Consider the following 17,477-nt stretch of genomic DNA (forward strand, 5'->3'; position numbering starts at 1 on the left):
TAAATGGATTTATTTCAAAAAATGTGATTTGATGACAAAATTTTTAATTACGGCTATGTTACAAACATGCAAGAATTTTTTTACAGGACCTCCAGAAAGAAATGCGATAAAAATATAAAATCCGGTTGTCGTTCCTACCAGCGTGTGTGATTTATTTTATCCTTTTTTTCTGTATTTATCTGTTTGCGGAAAATCATTATCATTAAATAAATAATAAATATCGTACGAAAAACACAAGATTGTCACTCAATGACAATGACAAAGGATGATCCTACTGGACAACTTAAGTCGAAGAAATTAGCATTTTGCGAAGAAAACAAATGATAATAATGAAAGGAGCCACAGCAAACATTACGTGCTTACTTATTGCTCTCTCATCAACATTCACTCATCCTTGATAATAAAAATATTACGCTGAATTGTGCTCGGAAATCAAAACCAACCAACTTACTGCTGTAGTTGTAGTAGAGTGTCATTGAAAAATCATACTCCCAGCACCGAAAAGGGCAAAGCAGCAGCAGCTTCCTCAGTTTTTCTATCAGAACTCATCACTCTCGGGAGACCGGCCGATTCCAATCCAAAGAAATTGAAACTCGATCACATGAAAATTTTCTCACACTGTTTTGAAATCATAAATGAAACGGCGCCGGTCCCGATTCGCAATTTACGAGATGGTTTTCATTTTGTTACAACCTAGCAACAACAACATTCGTCACTTTTGCTTGAGATTCTCTGCAGCTAAAAACTGTTTCGGTTGCTACAGATGCTAAGAAGAGATGAAAATTTACTCATATACGCACACACACTAAACACTGGTGTAGTGTCCGAGCTTGAGAGTCTGTTGAATTTGTTTTTAATTATGTCAAAGTCTTGATTCCGTGGAAATTGGTGAATCGGTCGGTCGGTCAGACCACCAAGAACCGACGGCCGCCCGCTTGCTTGCTTTGTGCTCAAAACTGTGAGGGAGGTGGTGCCATCGAGGAGGCCGAGAACAAAAGGTCCATGATCGCCGGTGACTGGAAAACGGCCTCCGTGCTCAGATGATGATGCGGCGGTGGGGGCGGGGGCGGCAGCTGAGGCAGCAGGCCCTGATAGGGTCATTCGACCATGCTGATCGGTCGCGACGACGCGGCCGCGGCGGCCACGGCAGCGGCCAGCAGGTCGGCCTCATTGCAACGCAGCCGGCGCCACGGCTTGCGGGCTGCTCGTCGCAACTCGCTGTTGGTCAGCTGCTTTCTCAGCTTTCTGAAGTGGGTTCTGCAAAAATATAAGTTTGTTCTTCAATTTTTAAAAATGCAATGTTGAATAACTACAGCTCTAATATTAAATTATAAGTTTAATGTCAGATTTGCAATGTTGTTTTTTTGTTTGTTCTGTATTAAGACATAACAAAATGTTTTGTGGAAAATATATTAAGTATTAGTAGTGAAATATACTAGAGCACTAAATAAGAATTGATAAGAGGTTTCAAATTTAAAATTAGAAGATTTTTAAAAATATTGGTTATTTAATTTTTAGCACTACATCTGCAATACTATTAGATATATATTTAAAAAAATAAATCATAGAAAAATAAATAGTGTGATAATTTTAATTTATATACTAAAACAAGTGTAAAAAAAGTTTATTTAATAATAATAGAAAAAGCTCAGAAAATATTTTCCTCAAGTCTGTATTAAAGGATTTTCTTAAAAATTAGGAAATATGAAAAGAATTACAAGAAATCTTTCTGTATAGTTAAAATTTGAACCTCCTGATTTTAAGTTGGAAGAAAATAAAACCTAATTTGTTAAAAATCCAGCCTATTTTATAATCGAGTTTCCTCTGTTAAAATGCAGAAATCTGGGACTCACTTAGTGTTGTCTGTGACATGGAAGTACATGTCATCGGGCGCGTCCGACCACGAAATCCTCTTCTGCCCATTTTTCATCTGGGTCAGAGTGGCAATCTGCGTTTTGCCGTTCAAACGAGTGATAGCCTTCCCAGGGGTCTGACCCATGTGCCTGGGCATGTAGCTGGTGGCCACAGGGGCACTATCTTTGTGTGGCCGCTTGCTGGGCGGGGGTCCGGCAATGCTGGTCAAGTCGCGGGCCAAAGTATTCAGCTCAGAGTGTGGCCAACGTGGACGGGGTGGCGTGTTTGTTTCTTCACCCCATTCAAGCATATCCGCTGCAAACAAGTTAAGTTAAAAAATGATAATTGAAAATAATTTAAGAAAAATATGAAGTCAGAAGGAAATAAAGACTAAATAAAATTAAATAAATAATTAGCTGGATTTGTTAGGTATTCTTAAATTTATATTTAGTTTTCTTAAAATAACAAAAGGTTAATAATTAACTCACGGTCCATGCCATTCATTTCCTCATAGGCTCTTCTTTTAAGCGAAGAAGACGATGACATGTTGTTGATGCCAATCTGCGAGTTCTGAATTACTTTCTCTGCCTCGGGCTTATTGGGAATTCTTTCGTAAATTATGCTACCATCTAAAAGAATTTCAGAGATAAAAATTAGCCATGTTTTTTTCTTAAAAAATTTATAAGAAAACTGACCTGGTCCTTTAGGTGGTCTTGGGAAGGATATCTGCTCTGACTTGGGAATCAAAGCTTTGTCTGTTGGTGCCAACCATGGAGGCACGATTAGCTCACCCTTGGCCAAGGAAGTGGCTATGTTTGTCACACTGCCTCGGTCCTTCTTCTTATACTTGGTCAGTTCTTTGAGCTCCTCATAGCCCTTTCCAACGATTTGCATTTGACCTGTGATTTGAATGAAAATTAATTTAATTTTCGGGACGGATTTTTTCCCAACTTACAATCTTGCTTGACGGCTGCAATGTTGATGGGCCAGAAAGGCGCCCTGGCGGCGTGGCGGACCATCAGAAGGTTGCGACACAATCGTCTGGAGACACGTGTGAGGGGAGTCGAGAACAGATAAAAAGCAGTTCTCGTCTTCATGATTGGTCTCGGAGATCCAGAACGGATTGCCAGGCCGTGGGCGGTGGCATAGTGTCTTGCCAAATGAGCTTTTAATTTGAATTCCTGAAATTTACATAATTATTTTTAATATCTTGGATCCAAAGCTGAGCAAAGTTGATTCAATTAAAATATTATTTTAAGATTTTTACCTTGCCGCAGTTGACAATGCTGCATCTGTGCCTGTGACCATTCATACTACTTCCTCTCTCTTCATCTGAAAGGCTGCCACTAGACTTTTTCTTCAGGTCAATGTCATTTTCTTCTGCAAATATTTCACAGTTAATTCATGCAATTGTAAAGTTATAGTTGGATTGTACCTATTCTTGAAGGACTCTTCAGACCGCCGTACTTTTTCCAGTAATTCCAGCAATTGCTGCACAGCTTACAATGCATCTGTGATGGCCCCCAGGCGTACCACTGACTTGAGGAAGATGCTGATGTAAATAATAAAATATTAGAACATTACAATAAAAAAATCTTGGTCCACTTACAACTACAAGATTCACAGGCTTTTCCTCCACTGCTGATTTCGGCTCCGTTTCCGTTACCATTGACAATGCCGCCTTTACTGTTATTAATTACTGCAGGATTTGGTTTATTGCTGAAAGAAAACAATCAATCCCATAACAATTTAATAAAATTTGATCAACTTACTAATTTGGAATGTACACTTGCTTCAATTTGGACTCAGCTTCTACTGCCTTCACTCTTTTCTGTTGCACATACCGGTCGGTTGTTTTCCACATGTAATAGTACTCAATTATATTTTTTAAGGTCTTCCATGGTAGCTGGAAATTGGTTTTAAATTTAGATTATTATCCAAGAAGAACTGGAAACAAACTTACAAAATCTTGCCGGATGTCATTGAAATCCTTTCCGTATTTTTCGAGCGCCTCTTCAAAGAGGTTAGCTTCTGATGCCGACCACTCTTCCATTTCATCTCGACACAAAACTGGACCCGTTGACGGCACTAAAGAGCTGATGGCGTCGGCCGTGTTGTACTTGTGCTTGTGAAGCGTATCCATAGCATGGAACTAAGTTAGAAAGAGTTGAAATTAGAATTTATTTAAATGTTTGCAATGCAGTTTTAAAAAAATTTGGAACTGCAAAACCCACCAAAGTTATATCTCTAGAAGCAGCTGCTGCACTCATGTGAAGGGATGGCTGCTTGATGGAACTAGAACAGTCCAGGGCACGAGCAAATGTGCCCACAGATCTGCAACAAGTGACAAAATGAGAAAAATTCTTACAGTACTTGAACTTCATGTTAGTACCTGGAAATGACGAGAAATTGGTCGATCTGTCTGTCGGTGAGATGGTGAGACGGGGTCCACACTAGGGTCTCCAGATCTTCCGAGTTGCGGTCGTCAGCGTCTCCTTCTTTGAGAAGGGGCATATTGTCTGCCTGGTACCTGCTGCCGACTCTGATCTCGCCCTTGTCGGCGAGAAGCGTCTTTTGAGCCGGGTCAAATACTAAGCAGTAGAAAAAAGTATCCTGAAAATGACAAAATTAATTTATTGAAAGTAGTCTGAGTGTTTTTACTCACATCTTTGTTGAGGTAGGAGAGCAGGGATTCTGTCTCGTTGAGCAGGGTGACGGAGCACTTGCCGCGTATGTGCGTCGCCGGCAGGGTCTCCACTTGGCGCGAGAGGAACAGCTCGCGGTGCTTCATCTGGTGCCTCTGCTTGGTGCTCAGGGCGTCACCACCTTTGTCGCCGCTGTTAGTGCTGCCTTTGGTGCTTTCATCGTCATCGTCTGGCGGCGATTCTGCAAAAAGATAACAATGTTGAACATTAAAATTAAATCAAAATTTATGAATTTACAAAAAAATTTAGTTTACTCTCATAGAAATTGTAATTAAATCAACTGTAAGCACTCAAAAATTTTTAAACTTCTCTTTTAAATTATTCCTATGTAAATATTTCCAGATTTAAACCACCTTTGATGCAAAGTTTTATGTTCTAAACTAATATTTTTTTTATTGAAATTTAACTTTTAAATTGAAGTTGCGCTCTTCATTTCTTCTTTTATATTTCTATTCATGTAAAATGGTTTGTCACTTTTGAAAAATGAATAGAGTTTGAGATCCGACAAATGAATTGTGCATGACTCCTTGCTAGGATTTATCTGACCCGGTGATTTTTCACAATCACTGATAACAGCAACCGACTTCCTTCCTGCTTGCTCGCCGCAGCACACTCTGCCAAGTGTGACGAATTTCAGGCGCAAACACACACAAAAATGGCCAAATTAATAAAGCATGAGTTTCGCCTACGAGTGAGAGCAATGACTCGTGCTCTCGGCGTCCAAAGTTCTCTTTAGCGTGCAAGCGACGATCGAATCACCCCAATACGGTTCCATTTATTACCCACCAGTTTCATTCCACATTTTTACACGCATTACAATAAAAAACTTGCGCATTTTGAAAATGCTTATTAATTTTTCAAGTCCCAAACTATCACAAAATTTTACATATTTTATTTTTTCAATTTATTTTTCTAGTTTCAGTGTTGGAATCCAAAGCAAACGCCATTAGGGTTAGTCAAAACAATCATCAGAGTGTGTGTTTTCGAATCCGGGGGGCTGTTTAGGTGAGATGTTGTCGGAGTGATTAGAGGTGCGGAGGGAGGGCGGGGGGCGCCCGCCCCATGCCATCCACCGCTAGGCTCATACATACACACAGAGAGAGAGCAGTGTGGTGTTAGAGAGAGAAAGAGAGAAAACGACACTCCTCACATCTCTGAGGGAGTCGGATCAATAGCGATGGGGAGGTCTGGGGCGGCGGGTTGGCAGGGTCTGCTGTGCAATACCGCCACATCCCTGCCTCCAACCATGTATTATGCCGGCGAGCGCCGAGCTTCTGGTTTGCCTTCAACCCCCGCGGTCACGTGATCCCCGCCGCTTAGCGAGAGAGAGACACCCCGCGAGTGGCCGCCGCGCTTTTTGCGCCGCTGACCAGGTGGACGGACGAACTGACCACCATAGGACCAGAGGACGTTGGCTTTTTTATTGGCAAAGCAAAGGGGTGTTGTTTATACAGCGAGAAAAAGAGCGACGCGATCGACTTTCTGCTTCAATGGGCGCTCGAAATAGTTTTGAAAAATAATTAAAAACATTTTTTTGCCTTTTTTACGTGTGTTCAGGTAGATTTCAAAAGAAAAATGAATTTGACCTGTTTTACAAGAAATATAAATTACCATTGGAAATGATAAAAAATAATTGATTCATGTTTACCTTTTTGTGGAATTGAATAGGTTTTTTCCACTATGTATTTGCCGTATTTGCAAAGCTAAAGAACAAGTTTAAAAATGAAATCTATAAATTTGCAATAACAAAGTTTTATTAACAGATCTCGTATCCAGGGAGCGAGAAAAAGTTGAGGAAAAGTTTTTTGAAGTTTCTGCAAAATCCTTTTGGATTTGGAAGCAGCAAACAAATTATTAATCCTTTGAAATTTTTGCAAATTTACCAGAAACATTTTAATCTATAGATAAAAACCCTCTTCTGGAATGCTTTAAGTTTTAAGTTTTATCAAACAAATTGTTTGAACCCATCATATAATCACAAACAATCTTGACCTAATTCAATTTAAATTTCCAAACGTCCTTACGAAACAGATTGAACTCTCGTCAACAACACTTATTTAAGTAGCGCAGAAAATTACAATGTTTGAAAGAGTTCATGAACTAAAATAGCCCATCAGCATAGGTCTTTCCTTAATGGTTGTGTGATAAGTGATGATAAGCGACCTCTACTTCCTGTCTGTTACGGTTAAGGAAGAAGTTTGAATAAATTTTTGGCCTTGGCGCGTAGTTGCCTTTTTTATATCCTCTGCAACTTCCGAATAGTTTCGAAAGATTTTTTCTTCTTTCCAAAAATAAAAGGCGAAAGTTGATCTGAGAGACTGGTTGAGTGCAAAAAGCGGCGCGGCGCATTAATATGCGTCTCGCCGTGGTTATACAACGTGGAGGAGCAAAGAAGAAGTTAACGACGAGGAGACGTCGTGTGCATTTCGCCATTTGCGCAGGTTATTTTTAACGCGCCGTGTAGCACGCCTAAGTGAGTGAGTGGCTAATTATTGAGTAATAAGCTGCGGGTCGGCCAAACAAAAGTTTAGCTGTGGCAAAACAGATTGAGACGAAAAAAAATATTAATAATTTTGGTATGGAAAAATTGAAAAAAAGGGTGGTTGAAAAAAGTGATTTTGAAACTTTTTGAAAGAAGAAGTGTTTTTAATTTAAATGATATTTACACCAGCCGGGGGAGAGGAAAATGACAATTACTTCACATGCAATCGATGTGTCCTCCTGCCCCCTCCCCCACCTCATTTCCTTGGCGCTATATAAGCTAGCCTCTCGCGCACGGGCTCCATGTAGCCTTTCTGCCAGGAGTTATTTAATGAGAGTTTCCACAAAACATACGCGCCCTGCTAGGAGAGCACAACACGAGATTGCTTTTTGTTCGGAGCCGCCGCCGCGCTGCTCCGGGCCCGCGACACTTTCGGGCGTCAAACCCCGGACCCCGAGACTCAACAGTTGATTGTTGCACCTCGTTGAGACGCGTTTTTCGCACCCAACGCGAATTTGGCCACATCACGCAGCGATTTCGAAAATAGCCCTCGTCATTTATTCAACTGCGGCGGATGCATTTGCCACCCCGACTCACCGACCGACCAACCCGAACGCTAATTGGAATATTTCACGACGCCCAAAATAGAGCAGAAAGAGACTCCGCGCGATCTCATTGAAGGGGCCGACAATTGAACACCAACACATTTTCAATCAAGATCCAGTTTCACTTTTGCAAAAATTAGGTTTCGAATAGTAAAAATGATCATTTTCTAGCCAATTTCAGAAAGAGAATAAATTCGAAATCGTTATACTATTCATCAACCAATATTGGATATGTTTTGTTCAGATAAATTGCTGGAAAATGCGAGTTAAAATGAGGCTGACTATTTTTTACTCTGAAAAAAAAACCACGTAAATAATTAAACAAAAAAGAAGCATTTAGAATACGCGAATTTAGAGTCAACAATGACCTACAATGAAATAAATCATGCAGGTTGTCAGAAAACATAACAACCAGAGGTCAACGGCTAAATAAATTAAAAATATGATCGTATACCATTTTACGTTTTTTTTTTCATTATGCACTGCTAGGAAATTTGTTCGTATTGTCAATGGCTTATTTTTAATTAGCCTCAGCAAAAAACAGCTGCATCTTAGTTTTGGATCTCCAGCCCAGAGCGGCCAGAGCCCAAAGATTTGGATACTTAAAACTTTTAAATTTTAATATTTTTGGTAATTTGAATTTCAAGTTGGCTTTTCCTCCGTGGGTTTAGTGAGTTGTTTATTGTTTAAGAAAAAAAAACTGTTTTTTCCCTTCTCAATAAACAACTCACGAATAATCCCATCGAGGAAAAGCTGACTTAATATTCAAATCACCAAGAATCAACCCTTGATCGTGAAATTCTACCACAATATTGATAATTTTTCTTTTATTTCTGCATAAAGAGGTGGATATTTTGCATTGTTACACTTAATTTGTCTGCTTTTGGAACAATTGATTGCTTATGCACACAATCAGAAAACCCTCTTCAAACTTATAGCAAATTAACTCATCAGATGAGAGAATAGATTTCATATTTTTAGACTAGAAATTACATTTGAAAACGGTTCTTTCAGTAATTCTATCAAATTTTAAATACAAATGGCTCAATTCTGGAAATACATAACATTGCGAAAATACTTTAAAATCGGCGGCGGAAAGATTGCGTTGGAAATTGACCAGCAGCAGCAGCACCACGCCGGGGCCCCCGCCTGCCGTTTTTTCACGGGCAAGAAAAACTTTTGCAATTTTAATGAAAGGGGATAGTGCGAAGGGGTGTGACGTCACATAATGGACCAGAAGTATAAAAGCATCGCGGAGGGCGCCGGGGGGTGATCATGCGTGGTTGAGATGCCGCTTTGCTGCCGCCGCTTTTGTTGTAAATGCAACTTTCGGGTGTATTAAATAATGTTTCAGCCGCAGCACATAGGATTTTGGCTACAAGCAAGAGAGCAACTCACCTAAGGGTTGAACAGCCTCGGCCTCGTCTGCAGATGGTGCCTTGAGCCACAACTTTTTTAATTTGGCGGATACCGGGGATTCGTCCGCAGAAGCCACTGAAACAACAATTCTCATTAAATTTTATGCTCTTCGTTATAAGAAGCACTGCTAAATTATAAGGAGAAAAACAGAGAACAACTACTTGGCTGATAGATATTTCAGAGGATGAAATTTTGATTGTGAAAATTGTAAAGTTAGCTTTCAACAGTTCATTTGCTCTCGAGTGCAGATGAAAAATTTCTCATAAAATTGGTAACCTTAATTTTTAAAGTTTTCCATTTGATATTTAATCCTGCCAAAATAGAGAGGTGCAGAAAAAGTTTTAGATTTTAAAAACTACCAAATTGTCCATGGTATTTTATGATACCAGATAAGCGATGTGCCCTCATATATAAAATTGTTAAAATAAATATTTTAGTAACTTTCTTAAGTAGGTTAGGTAATTGATTCTTCAGTTGGTACTATTGACAATCCATTCAATCTTATGCCTGCCATCAATTGAATGTGTTGGGATTTCATGAGCAGCCCAATTTCTAGCCTACCCTAAGAAATTTCAAGTTCCCTGAGCGCTGCAAAAAGCGTCAGGTTAAATTGCAAAGTATGAAGTCTGCATAGAGACTTCTGGATATATCAGAAAATTTTCAATGTATTACACTATTAATAATATAAAATTTTACTTTTAAAGGGAAAAACTAAAATGTATCATTCAAATAATTTTTTTAACTCATTTTGACAATTTTGATCACTTGAAGAAAAGAGCAATGTTTGTACATTTTGAAGATTTGATAACAAAACTACTTAACAATAAATCTTGAAAATACAACAAAAAGTCAACTCAAAAAGAATTTTAAGTTTAGCAAACAACCGAAATCCATTTAAAATTAAAATTCATGTTAGTTTCATTTTTGCGTTTTTGTGCAAACAAGGGTGCATTCCAGTTGTTGCCGAGCCACCATTTATTTTTCTTTCTCTCTCTGCCGCAAACTGGCATCGGGCGCCGCGGGGTGCTCGAAGCAGCAGCGCGTACTGTTAATTTGCCAGGAAGGCGCCGGCGGCCGAAAAGTGTCCGAGTCAGGTGTCTGCGAGAGAGAGTCGGAGCGAAACTTATTTTCATTCCGAGTTTGGCCCGCACAGGTGTGCGAGTTTGGCTGATCAAAGGACGGACAAGTAAAGTGGAGGCGAACTCACAAACACCGCAACACCCCAAAATATCGATCGGATACCCTTTTCTGTAATATGTGTGATTTGCTTGGAAGACGCGCGGGCGGCTGGCGGGCGGCCGCCCTGCCTGCCCGCGCGCCCTGCCGACACGGGTTCGCTTCCCGCGTGTTGTTATGCCTCTATGGAGAGAGAGAGCGGAGCGCAATTAAAATCAATACTGACACAGAACATAAGCAGAACGCCATCGCGTCCAGGCATAATTAACGCCGACTGTCCGCACTCTGCTGGTCAATCGCCACTGACCGATCCGACATCAAACGACCCCGTCGCAAAAGCCGATAGAAACTTTTTAAATATCTTTTTTCACATACTTATCTGCTATTAATACTTACATTACTTTTGGAGATAATTATGTAAGGAAAACTAATGTGGATATTTAAATTTTAAGGGAAGTATCTGTGATTGTTTGTTTATGAGAAATCAGTTCAAACAGTAAAAAAATGAAGTTATAAAATCAACAAAAATCATCAAAATATGGAGGACTTAACAAAGATCTGCGCAGATATCAAATGGACTACAACTTATCTCAAAGAATAACATTTCAAATCACCAGCAAAAGCAAATTGATTTATTCTTGCATTATTTTGAAAATTGATTTATGCATTCCAACTATATTGAAATTTAGTTTTACAGGCAACAACAAAATTAAAATCAGTTCAACGCCTTTAAGAAGAATGCAAAAATTGACAGAAAATAACAAATTATCAAACTAAAATCAATTTGACATTTTAATTTAAATTAATTTATAAACACTTGGCGACAAAGTTGGAACAAACTTAGGCAGCAAAAATGCACGCTGAAATTAATTGTGTGCAACATTCATGAATAATTTTGTTGTGCAAGTTTGACCGCTGAACTTTTCTCACGCTATCCATCAGCTTTTTCCACGTTTCATAAACAGAAAAAGGGCTTTCAATCAAAATTGATGTTCTCTTAAAGACAATTTTCTAATTTTGTCTATTGAAATATAATTATAATTTAGAGTTTACTCTTTCCAATAATTGCATAATTATTTCTATAATTATTTCGATAATTTAAAGATTAATTGCTAAAAACAGTTCCCTGATTCCTCCAACAAAAATTTCATTATTAGAAAGCTTGTGGTGAATTCAAATGAAATTCATGCCCTTCAGACGTTATCTTTAAGTCAATGAATTATTCCTTCAGATTCATAATGTTCAAAGATGTCTTGTTGTATAACTAACACAACAAACTCTTTGGACTTTGCAAAACAAAAAAACGCCACAAAAATCAATCTTTTTACAAGGTCAATAGCTTTTTGTGTGTTAATCATTAAAAATGTTTCAGATTCACTTTTTAAACAATTATTTTTAGAAGTCAATCACACGATGTCAATCAAACTGCTGCAGTCAATAATCGCAAAAGTGGATCAAGTTGCAGCTCGGTAAGTCTAGGCGCGATGCAATTGCGCCCCTGACCTAGGCCAACACTTGCACTAGACCTAGATTACGCTTGCCTGCCTGTCGGCCGATCGCTGGCTCGGTCGGTGGCCTGCGAGCGTAAGTGGGTGTGAGAGAACCCTTGCCTGCCTGCCCGCCGGTGCACGCCATTTCGCACACTCGCCAGCAAAAATGGCACGGGCGAGGGAGGAATGTGCGCGCTGGTGCGGCTGATCGTGCGGCCACAATCCATGCGGCAGATCCGCAGGCAACTTTTTTCGTGACTTTTCCATCTGATATCCTTCTGCCGCCGGTCGCAAATTAAAGTCAGACCGCAATGATAAGGATGGGGAATTTCGCCCAAAAACCCACAGGGAGTTCATAATTGAAATTAGTCTTTTCTTTTTCCTAATTCTGCACAAAATGGCTTTGCATTTGAGCAGCTATTTATTTTTTGCTTATTGTTTTTTAATAAAGGTTTAATTTTGAGTGGAATATTATAAAATTTCAAAGGATTTGGCTTGTGCAGTAAATTATTATAACATATGATAGTTAATTTGTTTCTATCTCCTTGAGTTTTTGTGCGCGAAACACTAGAAATTGCATTTTAAAATAAATTGCGCTTGATTGCATTTGATAAAAATGCGGGATATAAAAGTTTTCAAATCAAATTAGCAGAGTAAAGAAAAGCTTTTTCAAACGACTTTAGAAGTATGAAGATCTTTTAATCTACTACAATTTTAAAAAGAAACTGAATCAAACAGTTATAGATAATAAAATCTCTTCAAAATTATCAGAAACCATTAAAAATCAATTTTTTTTTAGATTCCTTTTGCGAATATTTTTTATTATAATCACAATTTTTTTCTATCAATTTCAGTGGGAATTTGAAGAGAAGAACTTTGCAATAAAAAAGGAAGGAAATTGCTTTCTCTTCAAAGGTCACACCGTTTATTTTTTGCACGTGCAGCACTCACTCGTCGGACAATCTGGAGCGCTCATTACGCATTATCAACCGAGTTAAAAAATAATCTGTCAGCCGCGAGTGCGAACGACACACTGTGCGCTACTTCCAAATGCGCCACCACCAGTGTCGTCGCCGCCGCCGCGACACATGAGAGAAAAAGTTTGCAAAGTTAATGAAGCATTTTTGCACTTACTTTGGTGCTTATCTGCCAACATGATGAGAGTGTTCGGGAGATCACGCCGCCTGTAGAAACACATAACCTTTGCCTCGACGTTGCCGTTCGGAGTCTGCAATTACAACAAGATGTTACATGTTATTATTTTAAATAGAAGCCAAATTGAAACACAGGTGCCAAGATAGGCGAGAAACAGAAAAAGAATGAAGTTGTACAAGACAAAAGAGTCGAAAATTGCAACCAGCGAAATTCTCGTCTTCAAATATCTCAATCATGCCAATTACAACGTTTTTACCGATCCAAGATAAAAGTATTGAACTTTTTCTTAAATCAATTCAACCTTGAAGCGAATTGGTTGATAAGGAGTAAGCTTAAAACTTTGTAATTCAAATTTGACGTTTACGTGCCGCGCAATATGGAAATAATAATAATTGACAAGCGATGCAGACGGTGCTAATTTTGGAAACGATTTGAGATTAAAAGTTGTTGCTGGTATATCAGCAATTAAAGTTATAATCAATAATGGATATTAAACTTGTTTCAATAATATAATTTTGGCTTTTAAAATCACCCAAGTTAATCAACAAAATTTGTATTAAGCGCCATGCATTTATTTAAATAACAATTTGTGGCTACTTTGTTTAGATTTTTGTATAAATATTTTTCACTCCATTGTTTTAATAAAAGGCAATGGAAAAGTTGCTTTCAATCGACCAGAAGAAAATTCTCGATCACTCAACGTTGCTATAGTGAGAGAAGATGCGAGTTCGCAGCAGCAGAGATAACAAGAACCAATTACGCTAACAACGTGTTTGGAGAAAAAAATTCCTTCGCAAATCAATAACTCATCACACAAAAAGGAATGCCAGACAAGAGGCCGGGAAAAAAAGTGAAAACACAGCTTGGAGTAAAACGGCGCAAAATATAATTTGTCCGAACTTGGCAAATATAAAAATTTGTCCATTTTGTGATAAATAAAAAACTGCTCCTTTACATAGTTTCAATGGTTGAATGGGTCATTACAAGCCCTTTTCTCCTTCCCATTTCAATTTTGAGAAAATTGATCAGGCATATTATTTAGCAGTAAACCCATAAATTTAATTTAAAATTTAAATTTGGCCCATAAATTTTGTATGCTTCAAAATAATTTAAGTTTTTAAATCTATACATTTTTAAATATTGGAAGGCAAACAAAATAATTGAATTATTCAATCAATACGCAATTTTATTAGTAATCGAATCAGTCAGAAGCGAACAGTGCAGAGCTTATGACAAATTGTTCGCGGCATTGTGTTGCACGCACGTTGTATTTGAAGGTTTGTTTTATGTGGACCATTTCGGAGTTCAGTCACCTGGCCGGGAGAACGATATCTCACGCGGCGGCCATACAATCACGCAGCCGACAAAACGGAATCATATCTGTGAGTTGTTGTTTCAAAAAAGCAGGCGGTTGCTTTTCCGTCTGCGCCGAGGGCCAACAGGAGGCGTGACTGCGGCGCCCGTGATGGACAGGGCTCGAACCTGGTGCTCCGGCACGAATGCATGCATGATCCAAAAACTCGGCAGGCAACACAATCCGCCGCCGCCGCCGCGAATGGCAATGCTTTCGCGTGCGAATTCACTCTCCCGTCTGCATCCGTCCAAATTTTTTTTATTTCACTCTCGCAGGTAGTGTGTTTTGGCGATTAATCAAATCAAGGGCACCAAGATCGTCTGACCGAGGAATGGATCCAGTGGTGAAAATTACTTTGTTCACGGTTAATTAGGCAGCCATTTTACCAAAACGGATCATGGCGCTTTTTTCCTCGATTTGAATAATATTCTACTTGGTTTAAATCACCACAAGACCGAATCACAGATATTATCGCATGTAAATTGAATGAATTTAAAAGGAAAAAAAATAAGATCAGGTTGGATGACTAAAAAAAATTTGATTTTAAATAATTATATTTTACTGTTTTATTATCAGAGGTCATTCGAGGTGAATGCTCTGCAATGATATTCATTCTTATCAAAAACAATCATTTATGTTATTCCTTTTTTTATTAAATTCTTATTTAAACGAATTTATTTAATTCTACTTCATAAAACCATTTAATTATAGCAAAACGTTCAATAATTACTGTTTTTAGTTTTTAAATGCGTGGTTAAGCAATATTGCAGAGTTACCTGCCTGCTAAGCAATTAGACAGAATTGATTTGATGAAAGTAAATGGAACGATTTTTTATGTCTTTCTTTGAATTAGTCTGATTATTCTTAATTACAATCAAAGAGGTTTAATACCAAAATGTCTATAAATGGAAAAAAAACATGAATATTCAAATTTCAATTGAACCGGCAAGTGATTTGATTAAAAAACTTGCAACCTGAGTACACATCAAACATAAAAAAGTGCTGCCGTTAGCGAAAACGTGCACAGTGGTTATTACCATCAAAATGGCCACTCGGAAGAAGAGTTTTAATTGACTCAGCAAATAAATATTACATTGCGTAAAAATAAAATTTAAAATCCATTATTGATAATTAATTTGATTAGAAAAAAAATGAAAAATATACAAACCTTATTCAGCTCCTCGATTCTTCTTATTTGGTACGGCGACGTCGAAGATGACTCGAAATAGACATAGTCTGAAATAAGAAAATTTATAAATTAATATTCAATATAATTAAATAATAGAGAATACATTACTATTTTTAAAGGACTTTTTGCCTTCTAAAATCTTAAAACCATAATTCAACTCCAAAATTTAAATTTCAAATTATTTAAGAATTTATTTTAGATTTTTAATAACAATATCTAAATATTTACTTAAAAAGTGATGAGATTAATAAATTTTAAGCTTGAAAAATATTTTAAAACTTTCTCTGAACACTAATGATAGGTTATGTATTGATTTAAGTTGCAGGGCTTCAGTATAACGCGAGAATAAATATTTATTAATCTATTCAAATGCCCTCGAACAAAATTCCTATAAATAAATGTTTTCATTCGTCGAAACGTTTATTAACACAAGCAAAATAATAGTGTCATTAGCACACAAAATCAAATTAGCGGCGTCCCGCGAATCGAAAATAAACAAAGTCTTCAGACCGAAAAGTTGGAAAACGGACAAAATTGGTAAAACCCTTTGTTTACATTGCAGCCGGGCGGCAAAAAAAGTTGGTAAAACAAAATGCTCTGCGGGCGTCTTTCGAGTCCGGGGTCTCCGTTCGATGCCCGGCGAGGATAACTCCCGCAGAGGTGCGTATGTACAAGTGAATGACATGACCGAAGCCGACAGCGGCCAATTCCGCACGCTTTTACCAAAACATTGGGCCGAAATCTTTGCCGGTCTGACTCTTTGGACACACGTCGGACGCTGCTTGAGAGGATGAGAACCGTCTCGGGACGGAACAATGCCAATTAGCGCGTTATTCGGCCACCGCAAAAATAATGAGAGGTACGCCCGCCCGCGCTCATAATGCCGCTCATTGGCCTGCATACATACACACACACACACACACGAAATAATTAAAAGTGCTGCGACTCTCACCTCCAACTCGGTACATGTTGGCCGTCATTTTGCAACTCGGAGCTAACTTAGATATCACTCACGAGGCCAGTGGCAAGTGTCCACATGAAAATGTCAGTAATCCACCGCGTTTAGTCAAGTTCACGCGATCACAACACCGACCCTGCCGCGACAACTCGCCATTTTCTCGTTCGTCGCTCTCCTCTCTGCTGCTGTCTTCTTCCTGCCGGTGTGACGTCATCAGAAGGCTAGTTGCTCCGTGGTACACACATCGGCACTGGGCATTTGCCGGACGACTCGCTTCATCGTATTCGTTTTTCTCGTCCTGGCGCCTTGCAATGCCTCCTAGATTACGTTTTTGCCTAATGTCGGCCGATTTTTCGCCCTGAAAAGAGAGATTTTTGCGACAAGGAGAGGAGACCGATTATTTGAATTTACCCGCCGGCTGGTGTCACGCTCTGCATTGGTGGCGACATCTTTGAAGTGAGGAAAGAATCGCGACGGGCTGGCCAAGGAGCATAGAGGGGAAGGAGAAGATACTCTTCATCCCTCTGATTGACTGGTGTAATGCGCAGAGGGATAGAGGGAAGCAACATGGCTGCGTATAAGCCATTAATTTCAGTTCTTATACATGGGACCTTATGGGAAAACAGGCACTTTTTTAATTAAAAAGAAAAAAAAAATATAATATCATACTTTTCGTCGTGGAAAAACTTTCTTTGAGGTGAGGTTTAGAATATTAAAAAAAAAATTAAAATTAATCAAATTATGATTTTTGTATTCTTGTAATAAAATCGTATAATTTAAATTAAAAATAAATACTCGGAGAAAAATTACCGAATCTAAATAATATTTAATCAATCATAACATTATATTATACCTCTTATTAATTTTGCTTTAAATAATTCTATTATTTAATAAAATAAAAAATATTACAAATAAATTGCAAATTTTTTACTAAATTTGATTTAAAAAATAAAACAAATCGATGTAAGATTTATGAGTATGTACGTATTAGAAATTTTTTTTATTTATGTTTTACAATATTTAATATAAAAAATTAATAATATAATAAAATATTTTATGTAATTTAAAGTAATTTGTTATTGTTAATTAT

General features: G+C 38.1%; 1 protein-coding gene across 1 annotated transcript; it reads right to left on the reverse strand.

The window, feature by feature from the left end:
* Positions 1 to 1,046: 1,046 nt before the first annotated feature.
* On the reverse strand, positions 1,047 to 16,750 carry LOC132197134 (metastasis-associated protein MTA3). Its single transcript, XM_059620214.1, has 17 exons — positions 16,382 to 16,750; positions 15,409 to 15,476; positions 12,866 to 12,959; positions 9,045 to 9,140; positions 4,520 to 4,740; positions 4,247 to 4,467; positions 4,089 to 4,188; positions 3,818 to 4,006; positions 3,627 to 3,760; positions 3,464 to 3,573; positions 3,290 to 3,406; positions 3,122 to 3,234; positions 2,810 to 3,035; positions 2,550 to 2,753; positions 2,343 to 2,483; positions 1,854 to 2,169; positions 1,047 to 1,257 (listed from the first exon to the last, which is right to left on the reverse strand). Exons 1-17 carry the CDS (start codon positions 16,407 to 16,409, stop codon positions 1,098 to 1,100), a joined length of 2,538 nt encoding a protein of 845 aa, XP_059476197.1. The 5' UTR covers positions 16,410 to 16,750; the 3' UTR covers positions 1,047 to 1,097.
* Between the last annotated feature and the right edge of the window lie 727 nt (positions 16,751 to 17,477).

Source organism: Neocloeon triangulifer, unplaced genomic scaffold (assembly GCF_031216515.1).
Source record: "Neocloeon triangulifer isolate White Clay Creek 2 clone unplaced genomic scaffold, ASM3121651v1 ptg000012l, whole genome shotgun sequence".
Classification (NCBI taxonomy): Eukaryota; Metazoa; Arthropoda; class Insecta; order Ephemeroptera; family Baetidae; genus Neocloeon; species Neocloeon triangulifer.